The sequence below is a fragment of the Ambystoma mexicanum genome, chromosome 8, assembly GCF_040938575.1.
Source record: "Ambystoma mexicanum isolate Mex_15411 chromosome 8, UKY_AmexF1_1, whole genome shotgun sequence".
Classification (NCBI taxonomy): Eukaryota; Metazoa; Chordata; class Amphibia; order Caudata; family Ambystomatidae; genus Ambystoma; species Ambystoma mexicanum.
In genome coordinates, this window is record NC_090929.1 from 1,515,434,918 (window position 1) to 1,515,451,260 (window position 16,343).

The window sequence follows — 16,343 nt, forward strand, 5'->3', positions numbered from 1 at the left end:
CCTATACTTTTGTGTTTAAAAGAAGCCGTTCCGGAATGGTTTACTTTTAAAATAAAAGTGTAGTAAGAAGTTTAAACTCGCACCCGAGTGCACTGCAGAGAACATTCCCTTAAACAGCAGGCCCGTTTGTTTGGGGATTTGGATCACACGCGAGAGGTGGCGTGGCGGTGGGGTTTGTGGGGAGCGGGGGCAGGCACGCAGGGAAGATAGTTCCACTACTTCTTTTCGTACACTTCGACCACTGATAGCAGCACCATTTTTACCTGACGTATCCTGCCATGAATGCCATTGCACTTGAATGGTTTTTTTAAAAGTGTTTTTACAGTGAACAGATGGCCTTAGTAGGGCATCTTAAGACTCCATCCTTCTCTGAAGATGCATTTGCCACACGATGCGAGACTGTACCTTTCATATGATGACCATGCCTGGCCCATCAGGTTTCGCTCGGGCCTATAACTATGGGCCCACGGGGCATTACCAGACTCGGTAATGCCCCCACAGTTTGGGGGTGGAGGGGGGGGAACAGCTCGGGCTTATTGCTTAATTAATGCCCGATAATAACTGTGACACTCGCTGCCCTGATCCGAGCAGAAGGCTTTCATGGGGCATCTCTTAAATCCCTTTTAACGCCTTTATTTTTGGATTGGCAAATGTTACTACATTATGCATAGTACCAACAAACCAGTATGTCTCTAGCAACGATTACAAGTAGGTGACTAGCAGCATTGTCTCGCCTAAGCTGTGTGCAAGGTTGAACGAAGTACAGCCACGTGTAAGGTAGATTGCAATGGAGTGATCTGAAGTCGGGTCATGTCAGGTTTGAAGAAATAAAACAGTCCTAGCTTTTAGGTTCACTTGATATTGCATTCTGGTCCTTGCAGTCCTATTTTCAGTATAGGAATGCAAAAAATGGCATGTGGCAAACTTAACAGGATTTATACAGCAGGATACGATAGCACTGTTCTGGTGTATGTTTGTTTAATTATTTGTAATGCGCGCCAGGCCCAAGGGTATCAGGGCGCAGGAGATACAAGAAGACTTTCAGCTTAGGTTACACAGTGGAATATAGAAATACAAGGTCTGGATATAAAAATGCATAATGTACAAGAAATGGTGGGTAAATACAAAACAAACAAAAAAACACACTACACGGCGGGAACATAATTTAACATACAATACTAAGAAAAACACTATACAGCAGGAACGTCGTTTACAAAAGCAATCTGGGGTCTATTTACAGTGCAAGTAAAATGGGAGACAGATGCATTACTGGTCATTATCTTTAAGCCAGTTGATAAAATTCTGTCTGAAGTTCACATACGTTTGGTCAACTCTCAAGGATGGAGGTAGGGAGTTCTAGAGCTGTGCTGCTTTAACTGGGAAACTGCTACCCCGACATTAGAAAGTTTAAATCTTGGCACAATTAGACAATTAGTATTAGCTGTTCTAGTAGGCCTGCTAGAGGATTTTCTGTTGAATCTCCCAGTGAGGTAGCATGGCGCAGCGTTGTTCATGCTGTTGTAATTGAGTGAGGCCGTTTTCAGCCGAAATTTGTCACTGCCAGTTATTCTCTCTCCTTATCTCTGAAATGTGCCCTTTCCTTGCTATGCCCAGGGCCACCCTGAGGGCATTATTCTGTAGCATTTGTATTCTCCTGACAATGTGCTTATTGGCACCAATGTAAAGGGAATTTGGACAAGATTAGAGCTCTGACCAGAATGATACAGCCATTCTTGGATTCTTTAGGGTCATTAAATCCCAAATTAAGATGCCCTAACAGTAGTACTTGCAAGATGTTTTTTAAATTGTCGGAGAGAATGGTGGAAATGTCCTCCTCAAATGAGCCGATGAGTCCTAGAGTCCTGTATATGAGAAAAATGGTGAGTGTTTGGGAGTTAGCGATGGGTAGTTTGGCTGTGAGGGATTCGCAGGATTTAATGTCTAAGGTGGGGGCTAGTCTCATGGATAGATTAGATTTAGCAACGAGAGTTATACCTCCTCCTCGTGCCTCACATCTGTCTGCTCTCAGAATGGTGTTATCGTCAGGAACTGCTAACATAAGGGCAGGACCTGCTGCTGCATGCAGCCAAGATTCGGTGATGGCAAGAAACTCGTACTTTTATGCCAGGATAAGGTGGGATATCTCTGTGGCATGCGCGAGTAAGGATCTGGTGTTTATTAAAGCCCCCTTGAGTTCTGGGGCAGAGCTGCCCGACAATGGGGGGGGTACGAGTAGTAGCTCCAGCATCCTGTGATACAGGGCTAAATCTGTTGGGTTTTTTTTTATAGGAGGGGCTGTACGTTGTGTGAGAGGGTAAGTTAATAGGAGCAGGCTTTTCTGTAATAATAGTTTGTCTAATGAGTGGGCTTTTTCTCTTAAGGTCTATATTGGTCATTATAGCTTAAAAGTGTCTCCTATTGTAGTGTAGGGCATAGAACTCAATGTTTTGATGAATAGAGATAGATTGGAGGGTCGTATCTTGAAGGAGGTCCTCTTGTTGCCTAAATCTGTCCCAATTTGTGTGATTCGATTAGAGTTAGGTGTTCAGTCATGGTGGTCCCAGTAGGTTTTCAAATGTCTATCCCTTTTTTTAAAAAATCATGAAAGGTTCAGAGAGTGGTATTTTAGGAAACCTGTTGCATATGAAGAATAACACCAAGAGTAGTTTTTTACAAGATTTTGGACAAAGGTGTGTTCAGTTAATGACGGATATGGACTTGGATAAAACAATCTCAAAATGGGCTCTGACGAAAACAATACAAAGATGGGATAGGATCTGTGACTTTAACGACCTACAGAGATTGTCAAGGTATAGAAATGTAGGACTGTTTCATATACCCAGTCCACAACTAAGACCGGATCTAAGAACATTTCCGTCTTCAAGCTTTCAAGATTGTTGTTTCAAATTTAGAATCAATTGTCTCCCAACTCTGGAGGTAATGGGTCCAATGTTACAAATACCTAAAGAAATGAGAACCAATAAACTGTGTAAAGAACATTATATACAGTCCCTGCATCATCTGGTTGTGGACTGCTCAGCACCGTTAAAAGATAGGAGGACATGTTTTACACCACATGTTAATTCAACTGCTGGAGTGATTGCAACTACTCTTTGGCACAGATTCATGTCAGGCACTCAGGTGTTGCTGATTGTAGCTTTGGTGAAGTTCTTGCGGCTAATTATTGATGAATTGTCGAATGTTGTTAATCAAGGTTAAATCCTTTTAAATTACTTTTTATCCAGTTCGTTTTAAAGAATATGAATTATCTTTAAAAAATATATATCGGTTTTGTTTAGAGTATAGCGGATGACTTTTAGCAATGGTTGAATATCTATTTTTTAAAATATTTAAGCTGTTTTATAGGTATATTGTGAGAGTGTTGACATTTCTTGGATTTGATTAAATTCGTTTTTTCTTTCTCTGTGAAATGTTGTACAAGGTAAATTGTTTATTAAATAATGCATCAATAAAATAACATTAAAATAAAAACTTTGAAACTACTGGTCACTGTGATCTTTTGCATTTTAGTCCTTTGCCTGTGACAAGTCTTTCTAGTAATTTAGAGTGATTCTTGCGGCAATCGGGACATCTCATCTCAAAGCCCTTGCACACACCAGTTTGCAATCTAATCTTCCAAGAAAACGAACAACCCCAAAGTAACCCCAGTATAGATATCATATTGTTTTTATTGATTTTAGAGAAGCATAGCTTTCAGAAAAATGGAATACAAAAATGCAACACTGGAGAAATGCAAACGATTCCAGCCATAACAGAAGCTTGAAATTGGCAAACTGTCTGACGGACAGATGATAGCCCAGAGGTTACATTTGTCTCCAGATTATTTGACTGTGCAATTTATTAGAGTATTATACCCATGTGCTCGTTCTCAGTAGAGGGTCTCCTACATTCCTGTTCAATTTATTAAGTTTATTCCCATAATTTCTGCTTTGTAAAGCTTCAAATTAGTCATCAACTCACATAGAGCAAATTCTGCATGTCCTTGTAAAAAAGGGACTACAGAAATGTGCCAGTATCACACAGCTTAGTTTGTTTTGTCTTGAAAGTATAGAAGTAAAACACTAGCTTTTTTGGATGGAGGGGGCTCACGTCACTGGGTCCTGGTGCAACAGAAGTGGATATTTGAGCTGTATCGTAACTAATTCACTAGCCTGGAATTGTTAAATTTTTTGGCTCGGTCGATGGGAGCCCGCTGAATAAAAAACCCTGATGAAATAAATAGCGCTCCTTTAGTTGTGCGGCCCCTAATCTGTCAAGAAATCCTGGCTACACCACTGCTCCAGGCTTAAGTAACAAATAACTCAGAGTAACTTCTTTGCAAATCAGCCTCCAAAAGTATAACCGTGTGAAACTGTTCAGTGGACAATGAAAAATAAAGGGTTCCAGCAAGGTGGCACACACATTATGAGCAGGTGGCAAGTCTTCACTAGCCAATAGATCTTATGCCATCTCAAGCAACTTAAAACCACAATGCCACGCACAGCGCCTTTGGGAAACGTTTTAATATTTATTTTTCAGGTTACTTGATGTAACTGGAACATACTTTCACTAAACATAAGGTATTCCGTGTAGTTTTTCACCTCTATAAAGTACATCTCAAAAAGCCACATGTTTAAGCACATTTTTGCGCAGCCATGTTACACCAATGATTCAAAAGCTATGCTATAATATGGCAAGAAAGCCAAAGCTGTATTTTAAAATGCAATAGACATCGTTACATATTGAATTATATTACATTATCAACTGTTGAATTAAGAGAAAAATACACAATAGCTGTGCTTGCTTTTTTGTATGGTCACTTTAAATGGTAAGTGCAGTTGAAGTCTGGCCAGTATGCTTTGAAGCTCGGATCCCAAGATTTGTGTTTATCCAACTCTCTGGTAGAAAAAACCCATCACAATCAATAAGTAATCCATGGTGCATTTTAAAATAATACAACAAATAGCACCTTTTTGCATTCCACCATGCTCTTTTTTTGAGGTGTCTCACAGGCTTATGCAAGAGCAGCATCACAACGTTGCTCAGAATATGTTTTCTTTTTTAAGTATGACAATGCATCAAACAACCAAGTTTCCAGCACCTCTTGACCGTCTGTACATGCCATACCTGTTTTCCGGCCATTAAATTAATATTTAACTTGGGCGAAGACATGCAATACTCAGAAGTGAACAATTAATTACAATAAGTGGATCGATTTAACTGCACCAAAGTGAAGTTACCTCAGTCATACCTTTGGAATTATTTGCTTGATTTAAAAACAGATTGTATTTATATAATGGGGAATGCTTTGCTGTATTCAAACATGCTATATCAAGTTCTGTGAAGTAATAACAAGTGTGCAGATTTCAATAACCATTTCATATTTCAAGTCCTTGGAACGCAAAAGAGACTTGCAGATGCAGACTTGTCATGCAATGTCAAATATGAGTGCCTCAATAATGGTGTAGTTCCAAATCAAATGTTAGAGGATCAATTGATTGGAGTCAAAATCTGATCATAGCCTCAGATGGGAGGAGAAAAACCTCACATTGTCACATGACAAAATAAATTGGACCAATCAAAATAAAGGCAAGGATAATTGGGAGTGTTAGTATCTGAAGAGAATCATAATGGGCACAGTCCAATAAGAAAATGTTGACTCAAATGATGCTACATTGGTGGAGTTCAGTTATTTATTTAAGGTCAATTACACAAAGAATAGGGGCTATTCTTGGGAAGTATGCAGAGGAAGTGAGTCAGAAGGAGAGGTGTTGAGTGTGTTTCCGCCGTTGATGTAGCTGATGGGAATCCCCCTTCAAAAGGCCTTTTCCAGAGGAAGCATGATGCAGAAACCTTGCCCAAACAGAACGCGATTGCCTTACAGGGAATTGGAAAGCAGGTGACGGACTGGGAGCAGTGCTTACCTGGCTGAGCTGCCCAGAGAAGTTGATGTCCCTACCCATCTATAAAAGACCAAACCAAAAGAGAGTATAACAACCCCTGTGCATTTAGTTATATATCCCAGGAACCAGTTAAAACCTCTTATGGCAATTGAAAAAAAATTAGGGTAATCCTTTACCTGCTAGGTCACTTAATGGAGACTGGGATGTAAGTAAAACTTTAAGTGTATTTAAAATAGTGTGCCCCAAAATTCATGACTGTGCAGGGTACATAATATTCTCCGACTGTAGCCAAATAAATGACTTTCAGAGTTTTCCCATGGATTATTTATGCTCAGATTGATGAGCTGGTGTACAACATTTCACAGATATGAGGGAATCGTTTAACTTCCTGACCTGTGGAAACCATAGTTTTCATTAAAATTATCGATTGAATAGAGCTGTGCTTCTTAAAGTGGAATAGAAAAAAATAACCAATGTCATATTCGCAAATAACATTGTGCAGAAAAGAAAGGATTCTGCCTTAAGCCGAGTCCTAATGTCAAGTAGAAATGAAGTGTTGATTCCTGTCCATCAGAAAGGAATATCACAAGTTCCCATGACACTTTAACCAAACCTATATTTTGTGTTCTCCAAAAATAAAAGCTTCAATTCTAAATCCAAGCCTGTGGGCAAAGAAGTCCAATACCACACTCTATTTATATACATGCCTAAACTTGAAACCAACACTACCCTACATCTAGGGTAGAGTTACCCAGAAAAAGGGATATGTGACTAAAATCAATGTTTTTCTGTGATGCCAACACATGTCAATGGCGTTAGGGAAAACTCTGCAATATAAATATATATTTTAATTTTCTAATGAGAATATTCAAATATTTTACATGAAATTGGAATGTTTATCTTGAAGAAGAATATAGGCTTTGTTCAGAATAGTTCTTAAATCTTGCATTTTACATGAATGGGGGTTTTGTGAATATTAATTCTAGCGGGACAATAGATGGCCGGTGATTTTCTATTCTGAGTGGGCAAGTTGCCAGTATTTGTAAAAGAATATTGTGGGTGATCACCCCCGCTCCTAGGAAATTTTTCCTGTATTGTATGCATGGTTGCCTTGGTTACAACAGGGATGACGATGACCAGCGTTCTCGTGCTGCGTGAGGCACAATGGCGTCATCGCTTTGCATTACTATGTTGCGCGATGACGTCATCGCGTTGCGTTACTACGCGGCAGAATACGCTCGCTTTAGTTAAGGATCACGGCTGGTGGGCACAGTCCTGTACACCTGAGATTACCAAAGTGGATACACCATAGACTTTTTGCAATTACCTAGAAAGTTCAGAGAAAGGCTAGAGGCGGTTTTGGTAACTAACAATATCATAGCAGATAGTGATTGTATTGTGAAGTATGCCAGGATTTGGCTAACCTTGGGTTTTGGGTCTATTTTCAGGCTGATTAGCAAGAGAGTTTGCCTTGAACGCTCCAGTTGGGAGGTGAAGGCTATGGAGACGTATTGTCTTTGAACAACGTGACTTTCCTTACTGAATACAAAGTAGCCAGCACAAATAAAGAATTCTGTTGATTGGCATGGAGGTTTTGCAGCTCACATTTGGAGACTCCTTAACTTGATCTACTCAAGTTTACGGGTGAGGAGACAGGGTTTGGGTTTTGTGGTCTAACTGTTGGAGGAAGCGGATTAACAAATACCATTTTCTGTACTGAGGTTAGCCTATTGTGATTTGTTTTAGGTATTGATCCGTTACTGTGAGAGTGACTCGCTTATCAATTAGAAAAGTGAAGAGCAGGAATTGGAACGGCTAGAAAGTTTGAAGAGATTTGTCCCCACAAGCTACTGGTTCAGGTATATTATTAACTGTATATTATTAACTGTATATTTGCCCTCCCTTGGTGATTAGGGTTTGGCTAGGTCGAATAATTAGACCCAAAATGCCCATGTAGTAATGTGTTTGTTTTTGTATGTACCCTTAGAAATGGGAATCTGGTGTGTAGAGGAATGAAAAATCTACCTGAAGCACAAGACCAATTTCTGCCCCTGAAGAATGTCCAGTAACTTACAACATGGAGGACAGAAACATATATAAGTTGGGCTACATGGACACAGTGGGGAACAAGAGAAACTAAGTTTCTATTGTGTTAAGATATCAAGTATTGGTGAACTTTATTTTGCGAGGTGGAACAGTAATCTTTTTATCATTGTATACTCCTATGTTATGTATATGCGTTTTTTTAATGCTTTTTGGTATTTGTGTTTTATAATCAATGAATTAAAATATGACATTTTTGTAAACATTTGGTTTGTTATTGAACACATGATATGCAGCCCATATTTTGTTAAGTGGCTGCACCAAGATACCGGTTATTGTAGGGTACATCATTTTGTGTCATTTATAGTTTATTTATCCCTTACTTTGGTTGAATGTATATATATATATTGTATCCTCACTTGGTAGGAGGAATAATCACCTCAGCGTGGGGCAACCCTGGAATGAAATATTTTGGGTGATTTTCCCCAGCATACAGTTGGGAGGCCATGTTTAATTTGGATTTTATTATTTTAAATAAAACTAAATATTCTCATCAAAAAACACCTGTTTCTTGTCCCAGAATGTTGGGGTGGCCTCGTCGTGGTAGGGGGGTGTTAGATCAGATGGTATGCTTCTAATCCTCCATATTTGAAAATGCAATTAAATAAAATCCCTTAAAAACATACATGTAGCGAAATTCTGTTGAGCCGATGACATTTTCCTTCACAGTGCCTGGGAACATCCATTGCTGGGTTTTTTATAGAAAATGCATAGTTGCATGCTCCCGGGCCACTTTATACAACGTTCTAACTCATAAGACTCATCCGAGTCTGTACCAAAGGTTGCAATCTTTGGGCTACCCAAACAAACATGTTTGGCATGTTAGTGCAGATTGGCCAACAAGAGGTTAGATCAGAGGCCAACTATTCAAACACAATGTTTCCTCTGTAACCTTAACCAGGGAGTTGCAGTAGGGCACTGGCCCAGTATATCAGTGTCCTTGGGAACAACGAAACAGGCAACTCAGAGTTAATGTGGCAAACCTTCCAACACTGGTCAAATTTCAAGGGTTTGGTTGTGTTAAACAATCACCCTAACATCACAATGAACGTGTTTTTGTTTATATGTCTGTGTCACCACGTAGATCTATGCCCATCACCACAGTCCATTAATTCCTCCGCATCGAACTCAAAATCACAATACAAAGCGCAGAGAAACGTGTGAAAATCTACCATCAGAAAACAAGGACCGGAAATAAAATGCAGCCCAGGCACAGCAAAGAGTGCCTGGGGTGGGGTTGGGCTATATATCAATGAAAACTTTAGTTGAGGTGCAATTAAATTGAGCAGATTGAATGCAACTAAATCATTGAATTGCAGCAGGTGTGGAAAGTTATGATCAGCTTAACTCAGCACGCTCCCGTTGATGTCCCCTGTGATGCCATGACCCCCATAATACCACAATGGAAAGGCACAGGTCACCTTTGACAATAAGGTGACCTGCACATTTCCAAAAATGGGCATCGAATAACTGTGCATTCTCTGCTCCACTTTTAGTTGCTGGTTTATTGGAGGAGCTGGCCTAAAATCTACATTAAAAAAAACAAGAGTCACAATATGAGGGGGGAAGGAGAGCGGGAGCAATGGGCCAGATGAGGAGTGGTGGGTGGGAAAGCAGAGGGACAGCAGTGGACCAGAGTCGGAAGCGATGAGCAAGAGAGCAGAGAGGGAGCGTCAGGCTAGAGGAGGATTGGTGGGCAAGAAAGCAGAGGGACAGCAGTGGACCAGAGTAGGAAGCGATGAGCAAGAGAGCAGAGAGGGAGCGTCAGGCTAGAGGAGGATTGGTGGGCAAGAAAGCAGAGGGACAGCAGTGGACCAGAGTAGGAAGCGATGAGCAAGAGAGCAAAGAGGGAGCGTCAGGCTAGAGGAGGATTGGTGGGCAAGAAAGCAGAGGGACAGCAGTGGACCAGAGTAGGAAGCGATGAGCAAGAGAGCAAAGAGGGAGCGTCAGGCTAGAGGAGGATTGGTGGGCAAGAAAGCAGAGGGACAGCAGTGGACCAGAGTAGGAAGCGATGAGCAAGAGAGCAAAGAGGGAGCGTCAGGCTAGAGGAGGATTGGTGGGCAAGAAAGCAGAGGGACAGCAGTGGACCAGAGTAGGAAGCGATGAGCAAGAGAGCAAAGAGGGAGCGTCAGGCTAGAGGAGGATTGGTGGGCAAGAAAGCAGAGGGACAGCAGTGGACCAGAGTAGGAAGCGATGAGCAAGAGAGCAAAGAGGGAGCGTCAGGCTAGAGGAGGATTGGTGGGCAAGAAAGCAGAGGGACAGCAGTGGACCAGAGTAGGAAGCGATGAGCAAGAGAGCAGAGAGGGAGCGTCAGGCTAGAGGAGGATTGGTGGGCAAGAAAGCAGAGGGACAGCAGTGGACCAGAGTAGGAAGCGATGAGCAAGAGAGCAGAGAGGGAGCGTCAGGCTAGAGGAGGATTGGTGGGCAAGAAAGCAGAGGGACAGCAGTGGACCAGAGTCGGAAGCGATGAGCAAGAGAGCAGAGAGGGAGCGTCAGGCTAGAGGAGAATTGGTGGGCAAGAAAGCAGAGAGACAGCAGTGCACCAGAGTAGGAAGCGATGAGCAAGAGAGCAAAGAGGGAGCGTCAGGCTAGAGGAGGATTGGTGGGCAAGAAAGCAGAGGTAGCGTTTGGCCGGAAAGAGGCAGGGAGCTGCAGATTGGGAGCAAGGACGGGGGGGCTGGGGGGGATAAAGAGTGAGAAGAAATGGGAGAAAGAATGCAAGATGAAGCAGGAATGAGAAAGAATGAAGGACTTTAGATTCCAGGAGACACTGAGGAGGGCAAGGTGTGAGTTAGGAACATGGTTGGGAGGGTTGTATACGAATTGTTCGTTTTACAACTGCTCGAATGACAATTGACCTTTTCACAATTGACTGAATTGTGAAGGTCAATTGTACCATATATGTGGGGGGAAACCCCCCACAACCCCCCACCCAACGCCAAACCCTCCAAAACCCATATATACATATTCGGTCAATTTTGAAAAGGTCAATTGTGACCCTTTAAATTCGGTCAATTGTTCATTCGAACAATTGTAAACAAACAATTTGGGTAATACCGGTTGGGAGTGTGGTAGGGACTGGCGAGTTGTGACTTGGCCGTGTGACAGATCATGTGAGTATGCACATGACTGGCCGAGTGAGAGGCCCGAGTGTGTATGCTGTAATGGGAAATTGGCGAGTGTGAGGGACGTTGGTGAGTGGGGTATGTGGATGCTTGTCGGATCGTAAAACAGAGGGAGTATATTTTCACAAGTAGAACTGATAATGAGCAATCATGTAAATATTACATAAGTATGCATGTGCAGCCAAAAAAAGTAGAGCAAAACAAACACTGTTCTGTCAAGCCAGGGACATCTGGAACTCTTCCTATTACATTGATACAAAAGGTGAAAATAATGGCAACATGGCTCTCTTGTAGCCTCATACACTGCCCATTTCTTGCAACATATCAATCTTACACCCTCCAGTCATGTCAACAAAACATGTGCAGCAAAAAACTGCAATAAATTATCTTTTGTATGCCATAATATCTTCGATTTCATGCTGCATTATCCTGGAGGGTCTGTATATAGTGCTGCGACTTCAATCCCCCTCACCCCCCCGAAACATATAGACTATTGGGCAGCAAGGATTCCGGCTGGGGCTCATCACTGTGTGATTGAGAGCGAGCAGCAAAGTGCTTAATTTGCACCACAACCCTCCCCTCACTTCATTACACACACTGGAAGGTCTTGCGGGTGGGTGCCAGTGGCTCCACCTTGCGGCCACATAACACACTACTGTGTAAATGCAAGCAATACTGTGCGGTCCTGGCGGTCTATCAAGCATGCAGCTTTTATTGTGGGCAGCTCAGAGGCACCGACTGTGAAACTATTTCCCCCTCGCGCTATTTTTGAATTCATGGGAGCATGCTGCAGCATACAATCACTGCCAGGGTTAAAAATAGTCCCGCGGGTGACAGTCTAGTTTCTGTAACACCTGTCGTCTCGGCATCGCTGCACCCCTGCTGCCTCGGCGCCCAGAGCGCCTCTACACCCAGCTGCCTGCCTCTGCAACCAGACAGCCTCTACGCCCCAGCTGCCTGCTTCTGCACCCAGAGCGCCTCCACACCCCAGCTGCCTGCCTCTGCACCTAGAGCGCCTATACACCTCACCTGCCTCTGCACCCCAGCTGTCACCTGCCTCTGCACCCCAGCTGCCACTGCACCCAGAGCGCCTATACACCTCACCTGCCTCTGCACCCAGAGCGCCTCTACACCCCAGCTGCCTCTGCACCCAGAGCGCCTCTACACCCCAGCTGCCTCTGCACCCAGAGCGCCTCTACACCCCAGCTGCCTCTGCACCTAGAGCGCCTCTACACCCCAGCTGCCTCTTTGCCCAGAGCGCCTATACACCTCACCTGCCTCTGCACCCAGAGAGCCTATACACCCCAGCTGCCTCTGCACCCAGAGCGCCTATACACCCCAGCTGCCTCTGCACCCAGAGCGCCTCTACACCTCACCTGCCTCTGCACCTAGAGCGCCTATACACCCCAGCTGCCTCTGCATCTAGAGCGCCTCTACACCCAGCTGACTGCCTCTGCATCCAGAGAGCCTATACACCCAGCTGACTGCCTCTGCATCCAGAGAGCCTATACACCTCAGCTGCCTCTGCATCTACAGCGCCTCTACACCCCAGCTGCCTCTGCAACCAGACAGCCTCTAGGCCCCAGCTGCATGCTTCTGCACCCAGAGCGCCTCTACACCCCAGATGCCTGCCTCTGCACCCAGAGCCCCTATACACCTCACCTGCCTCTGCACCTAGAGCGCCTCTACACCCCAGCTGCCTCTGCACCTAGAGCGCCTCTACACCCCAGCTGCCTCTGCACCCAGAGAACCTATACACCTCAGCAGCTTCTGCACCCCGAGCGCCTATATACCCCAGCTGCCCCTGCATATACAGCTCAGCTGCCTCTTCGCCCAGAGCGCCTATACACCTCTGCAACCACTATGCATCTACATACTGCTGCCTCTATTCCTAAAGCGTTCCCCGTTCCATTGCACCCATAGTGTCGACATCCCTGCTGTCTCTGCAGTGAGAGAGTCTGTACACCCCTGCGCCCAAATGCCATCAGGTTCTCCTGCATAGTGTGTCTGTACATGCCGGCACGTAGTGTCCAGTGCCTCTGCACCCTCAGTATCCCTACACCTCAGCTGCCCCTTCACCCAGAGTGCCTCTACACCTGGACTGTCTCTACACTACACAGAGAGCGTCTAGTGTCTCTGCACCCACAGTGGCTCTACACACCTGATGCCTCAACACCAAGAGTATTCCTCGTGCCTCCGCACAGTGTGTACATCCCTGCACACAGAATGCCCAGTGTCTCTGCATCCATATCGTCTCCACGCCCCAGTCGCCTCTGCATCCGTAGGGTCACTAGTGACTCTGCAGTCTCTACACCCCTGTTGCCTCTGCACCCGTAGGGTCTCCCGTGGCTCTGCACAGTTTATCTACACTCCTGCACACAGAGGGCTCAGTGCCTCCGTGCCCCTATTGCCTCTGAGCCCATAAGGTCTCTGGTGACTCTGCACAGTTTCTACACCCCTGTTGCCTCTGCACCTGTAGAGTCTCCCGTGGCTCTGCACAGCTACACTCCGGCACACAGAGGGCTCAGTGCCTCTGCATCCATATTGCCTCTGCATCCATATTGCCTCTACATCGCTGTTGCCTCTGCACCCCTAAGGTCTCTAGTGACTCTGCACAGTCTCTACACCCCTGTTGCCACTTCACCCGTAGGGTCTCCCGTGGCTCTGCACAGTTACACTCCTGCACACAGAGGGCTAAGTGCCTCCGCATCCAGATTGCCTCTACGCCACTCTTGTCTCTGCACCCCTATGGTCTCCTGTGGCTCTGCACAGTTTCTACACCCCTGTTGCCGCTGCACTGGCAGGGTCTCTAGTGACTTCACTTTCGCTACACCCCTGTTGCCTCTGCACGCCTAGGGTTTCCTGTGGCTCTGCGCCCCTGTTACCTCTGCGCCCCTAGGGTCTCTAGTGACTGCACAGTCTCTACACCCCTGTTGCCTCTGCACCCCTAGGGTCTCCTGTGGCTCTGCTCCCCTGTTGCCTCTGCACCCGTAGGGTCTCCTGCAGGCTCTGCACAGTTACACTCCTGCACACAGAGGGCTCAGTGCCTCCGCATCCATATTACCTCTGCACCCCTGTTGCCTCTGCACCCCTAGGGTCTCCAGTGTCTCTGCACCCCTGTTGCCTCTGCACCCCTAGGGTCTCCAGTGTCTCTGCACCCCTGTTGCCTCTGCACCCCTAGGGTCTCCAGTGACTCTGCACCCCTGTTGCCTCTGCACCCCTAGGGTCTCTAGTGACTCTGCACAGTCGCTGCACCCCTGTTGCCTCTGCATCCCTAGGGTCTCCAGTGGCTCTGCACCCCTGTTGCCTCTGCATCCCTAGGGTCTCTAGTGACTCTGCACAGTCTCTGCACCCCTGTTGTCTCTGCACCCCTAGGGTCTCCAGTGACTCTGCACAGCTACACTCTTGCACACAGAGGGCTCAGTGTCCCCGCACCCATACTGCCTCTGCGCCCCGCTTTGACATACTCACATAGTGCTTGTTGGGGTTCCTCCGCTTCTGCACATCCTCCACCTTCACGTCCAGCACACTGTAGGACGGCATCCTCACACACCAGGAAGAAAACCCACAAATCCAGCCGCGGAGAACGTGCGCCTGCGTTTCCCAAAGACTATCTCATCCTCGAAAGCTCGACACAAAGTAACAGGCGAAGCTTCGCTCCAAGGGGGAAAATCGGTCACCCGCGGAACAGCGCCCACAAGCTGCACCCTGAAGCGAGCCGGCGCTGCCAAAAGCGGGAAGCGAGCCTCTGCGGGGGCGAGGAGAAACCCGAGCCGCGGGGCAGCTGCAGCGGCCGCTGAGCGCTCTCCTGTCACCGTGTGTCCCGCGGTGGCGCCTGCACCGTGGAGTGGAGTCAGGGACCGTGGCGCCCGCACGGCGCCTGCACAGAGCGGCGGTGGTGGTGGTGGTGATACGTCCACGGCGGCGTGCGGGCTCCCCCTCCTCGCAGCCCCGAGCTCGCCCGGATCTTTGTTCCCCTCCGCCAGCGGGTCCGCGCTCCTCTCCAGTCGGTTCTTCCCTTCCCACGTTGCCTGGACTTCCCTCTCCTGCTGCCCCTGTGCTGGGTGAAGAGGGGGCGGGGCTGAGGGCGTGCTGGTCGAGGGTCTCCCCTCCGAAGACTGAGGGCCCACCCCTCCAATCGTGCTGGGGTGTGAAGATCCGTGCGTGGGGCGGGGGTCTCTCCCCGTTGCCTGGCTGTGAAGGGGAAGTGCAAAGCGGGGGCCAGGGTCTCTTGCTCAGCCCCTGGGAGGTGTGGCAGGGGGGCGGGGGGCTGGTGATCGGGTAGTGGATTTGTGGTAATGCATGTGCTGCTGGGGGTGGGGGCTATACCCACTCCAGAGTCTCAGCCATAACAGTGGCACACAGAGTGCGCCCGCGGCTGCTACTGTGGAACGGGCAAGGAAGGCGCGTGCTGGGAGGGGGGGTGGGCATGACAGCCTGGGCGCTGTCACTGTGCAACGAGCGCGTGCCGCGGTGTGTAGATTGCTTCTGCCACCATTCCCTCAACTCTTCACCAAAGCTCGGCGACCATGTCCTCCCACTCCCCCCCCCATGCATACTCCAAACATCTAGTGCCCCTCTTCTCCTTCAAGCGTCAAACCTAAGACGTCCTTACCCCATCGTCCCTCATTGCCCTCGGCCCAGTTCACCTTTTAATCGCTTGCCCAAGGCTTATACTCCGACCCCCCCCCCAATCCCATCCCATCCCATCTTCCGCGCTCTCCCTCTGACCCCACTACCCTCCACAGTTCCATCTCTCTGTATGCCACTGCGATGGGGTAAGGGGGGCGGGGGGTGGGGGCACGGCCTCCCGCTGCACAGGATATCCCCAGGCCAAGGGCGGGGGCTGCTCAGGCGCCAAATACAAACGGCGGCAGCAGAGCGAGTCAGTGCCCGTGCGGCTGCAACTCAGAGAGGAACGCCAGGCTGGAGGCAAACCAGCATGTGAGCTGCCCCTCCCCCGCCCCCCTGCAGGAGAGGGCACCCTGGAATCAGGGACGCCACAGTGACCCCCCAACAAAGGACTGTGTTAGGAAACATGCAAGTGTGTAGAAATTATTACACACTGGATCAATTTGACACCCAAACGCGATGGGAGATGGAGTACAAACACAGATCGATTAATGTTACAGGGAACGCCCCTTCTTACAGACGACAAGAAGGCTGCCCTGAGCCCTTAACTTTTCAGTACCTTTGCTTTTTAGAAACCAGA

The 16,343-nt window shown here is 47.0% G+C and overlaps 1 protein-coding gene across 5 annotated transcripts in view; it reads right to left on the minus strand.

The window, feature by feature from the left end:
- Window positions 1-15,392, minus strand: part of SH3PXD2A (SH3 and PX domains 2A) — a 1,212,758-nt gene extending 1,197,366 nt beyond the window's left edge. For 3 of the 5 annotated variants that reach the window (XM_069611722.1, XM_069611724.1, XM_069611720.1), the window contains exon 1: window positions 14,603-15,389. In XM_069611722.1, coding sequence (XP_069467823.1) covers window positions 14,603-14,674 — 72 coding nt within the window. In that variant the 5' untranslated portion in view covers window positions 14,675-15,389. Of the gene's footprint in view, window positions 1-14,602 lie in introns of all 5 variants that reach the window. The other 2 variants (XM_069611721.1, XM_069611718.1) reach the window with 1 other exon arrangement.
- Between the last annotated feature and the right edge of the window lie 951 nt (window positions 15,393-16,343).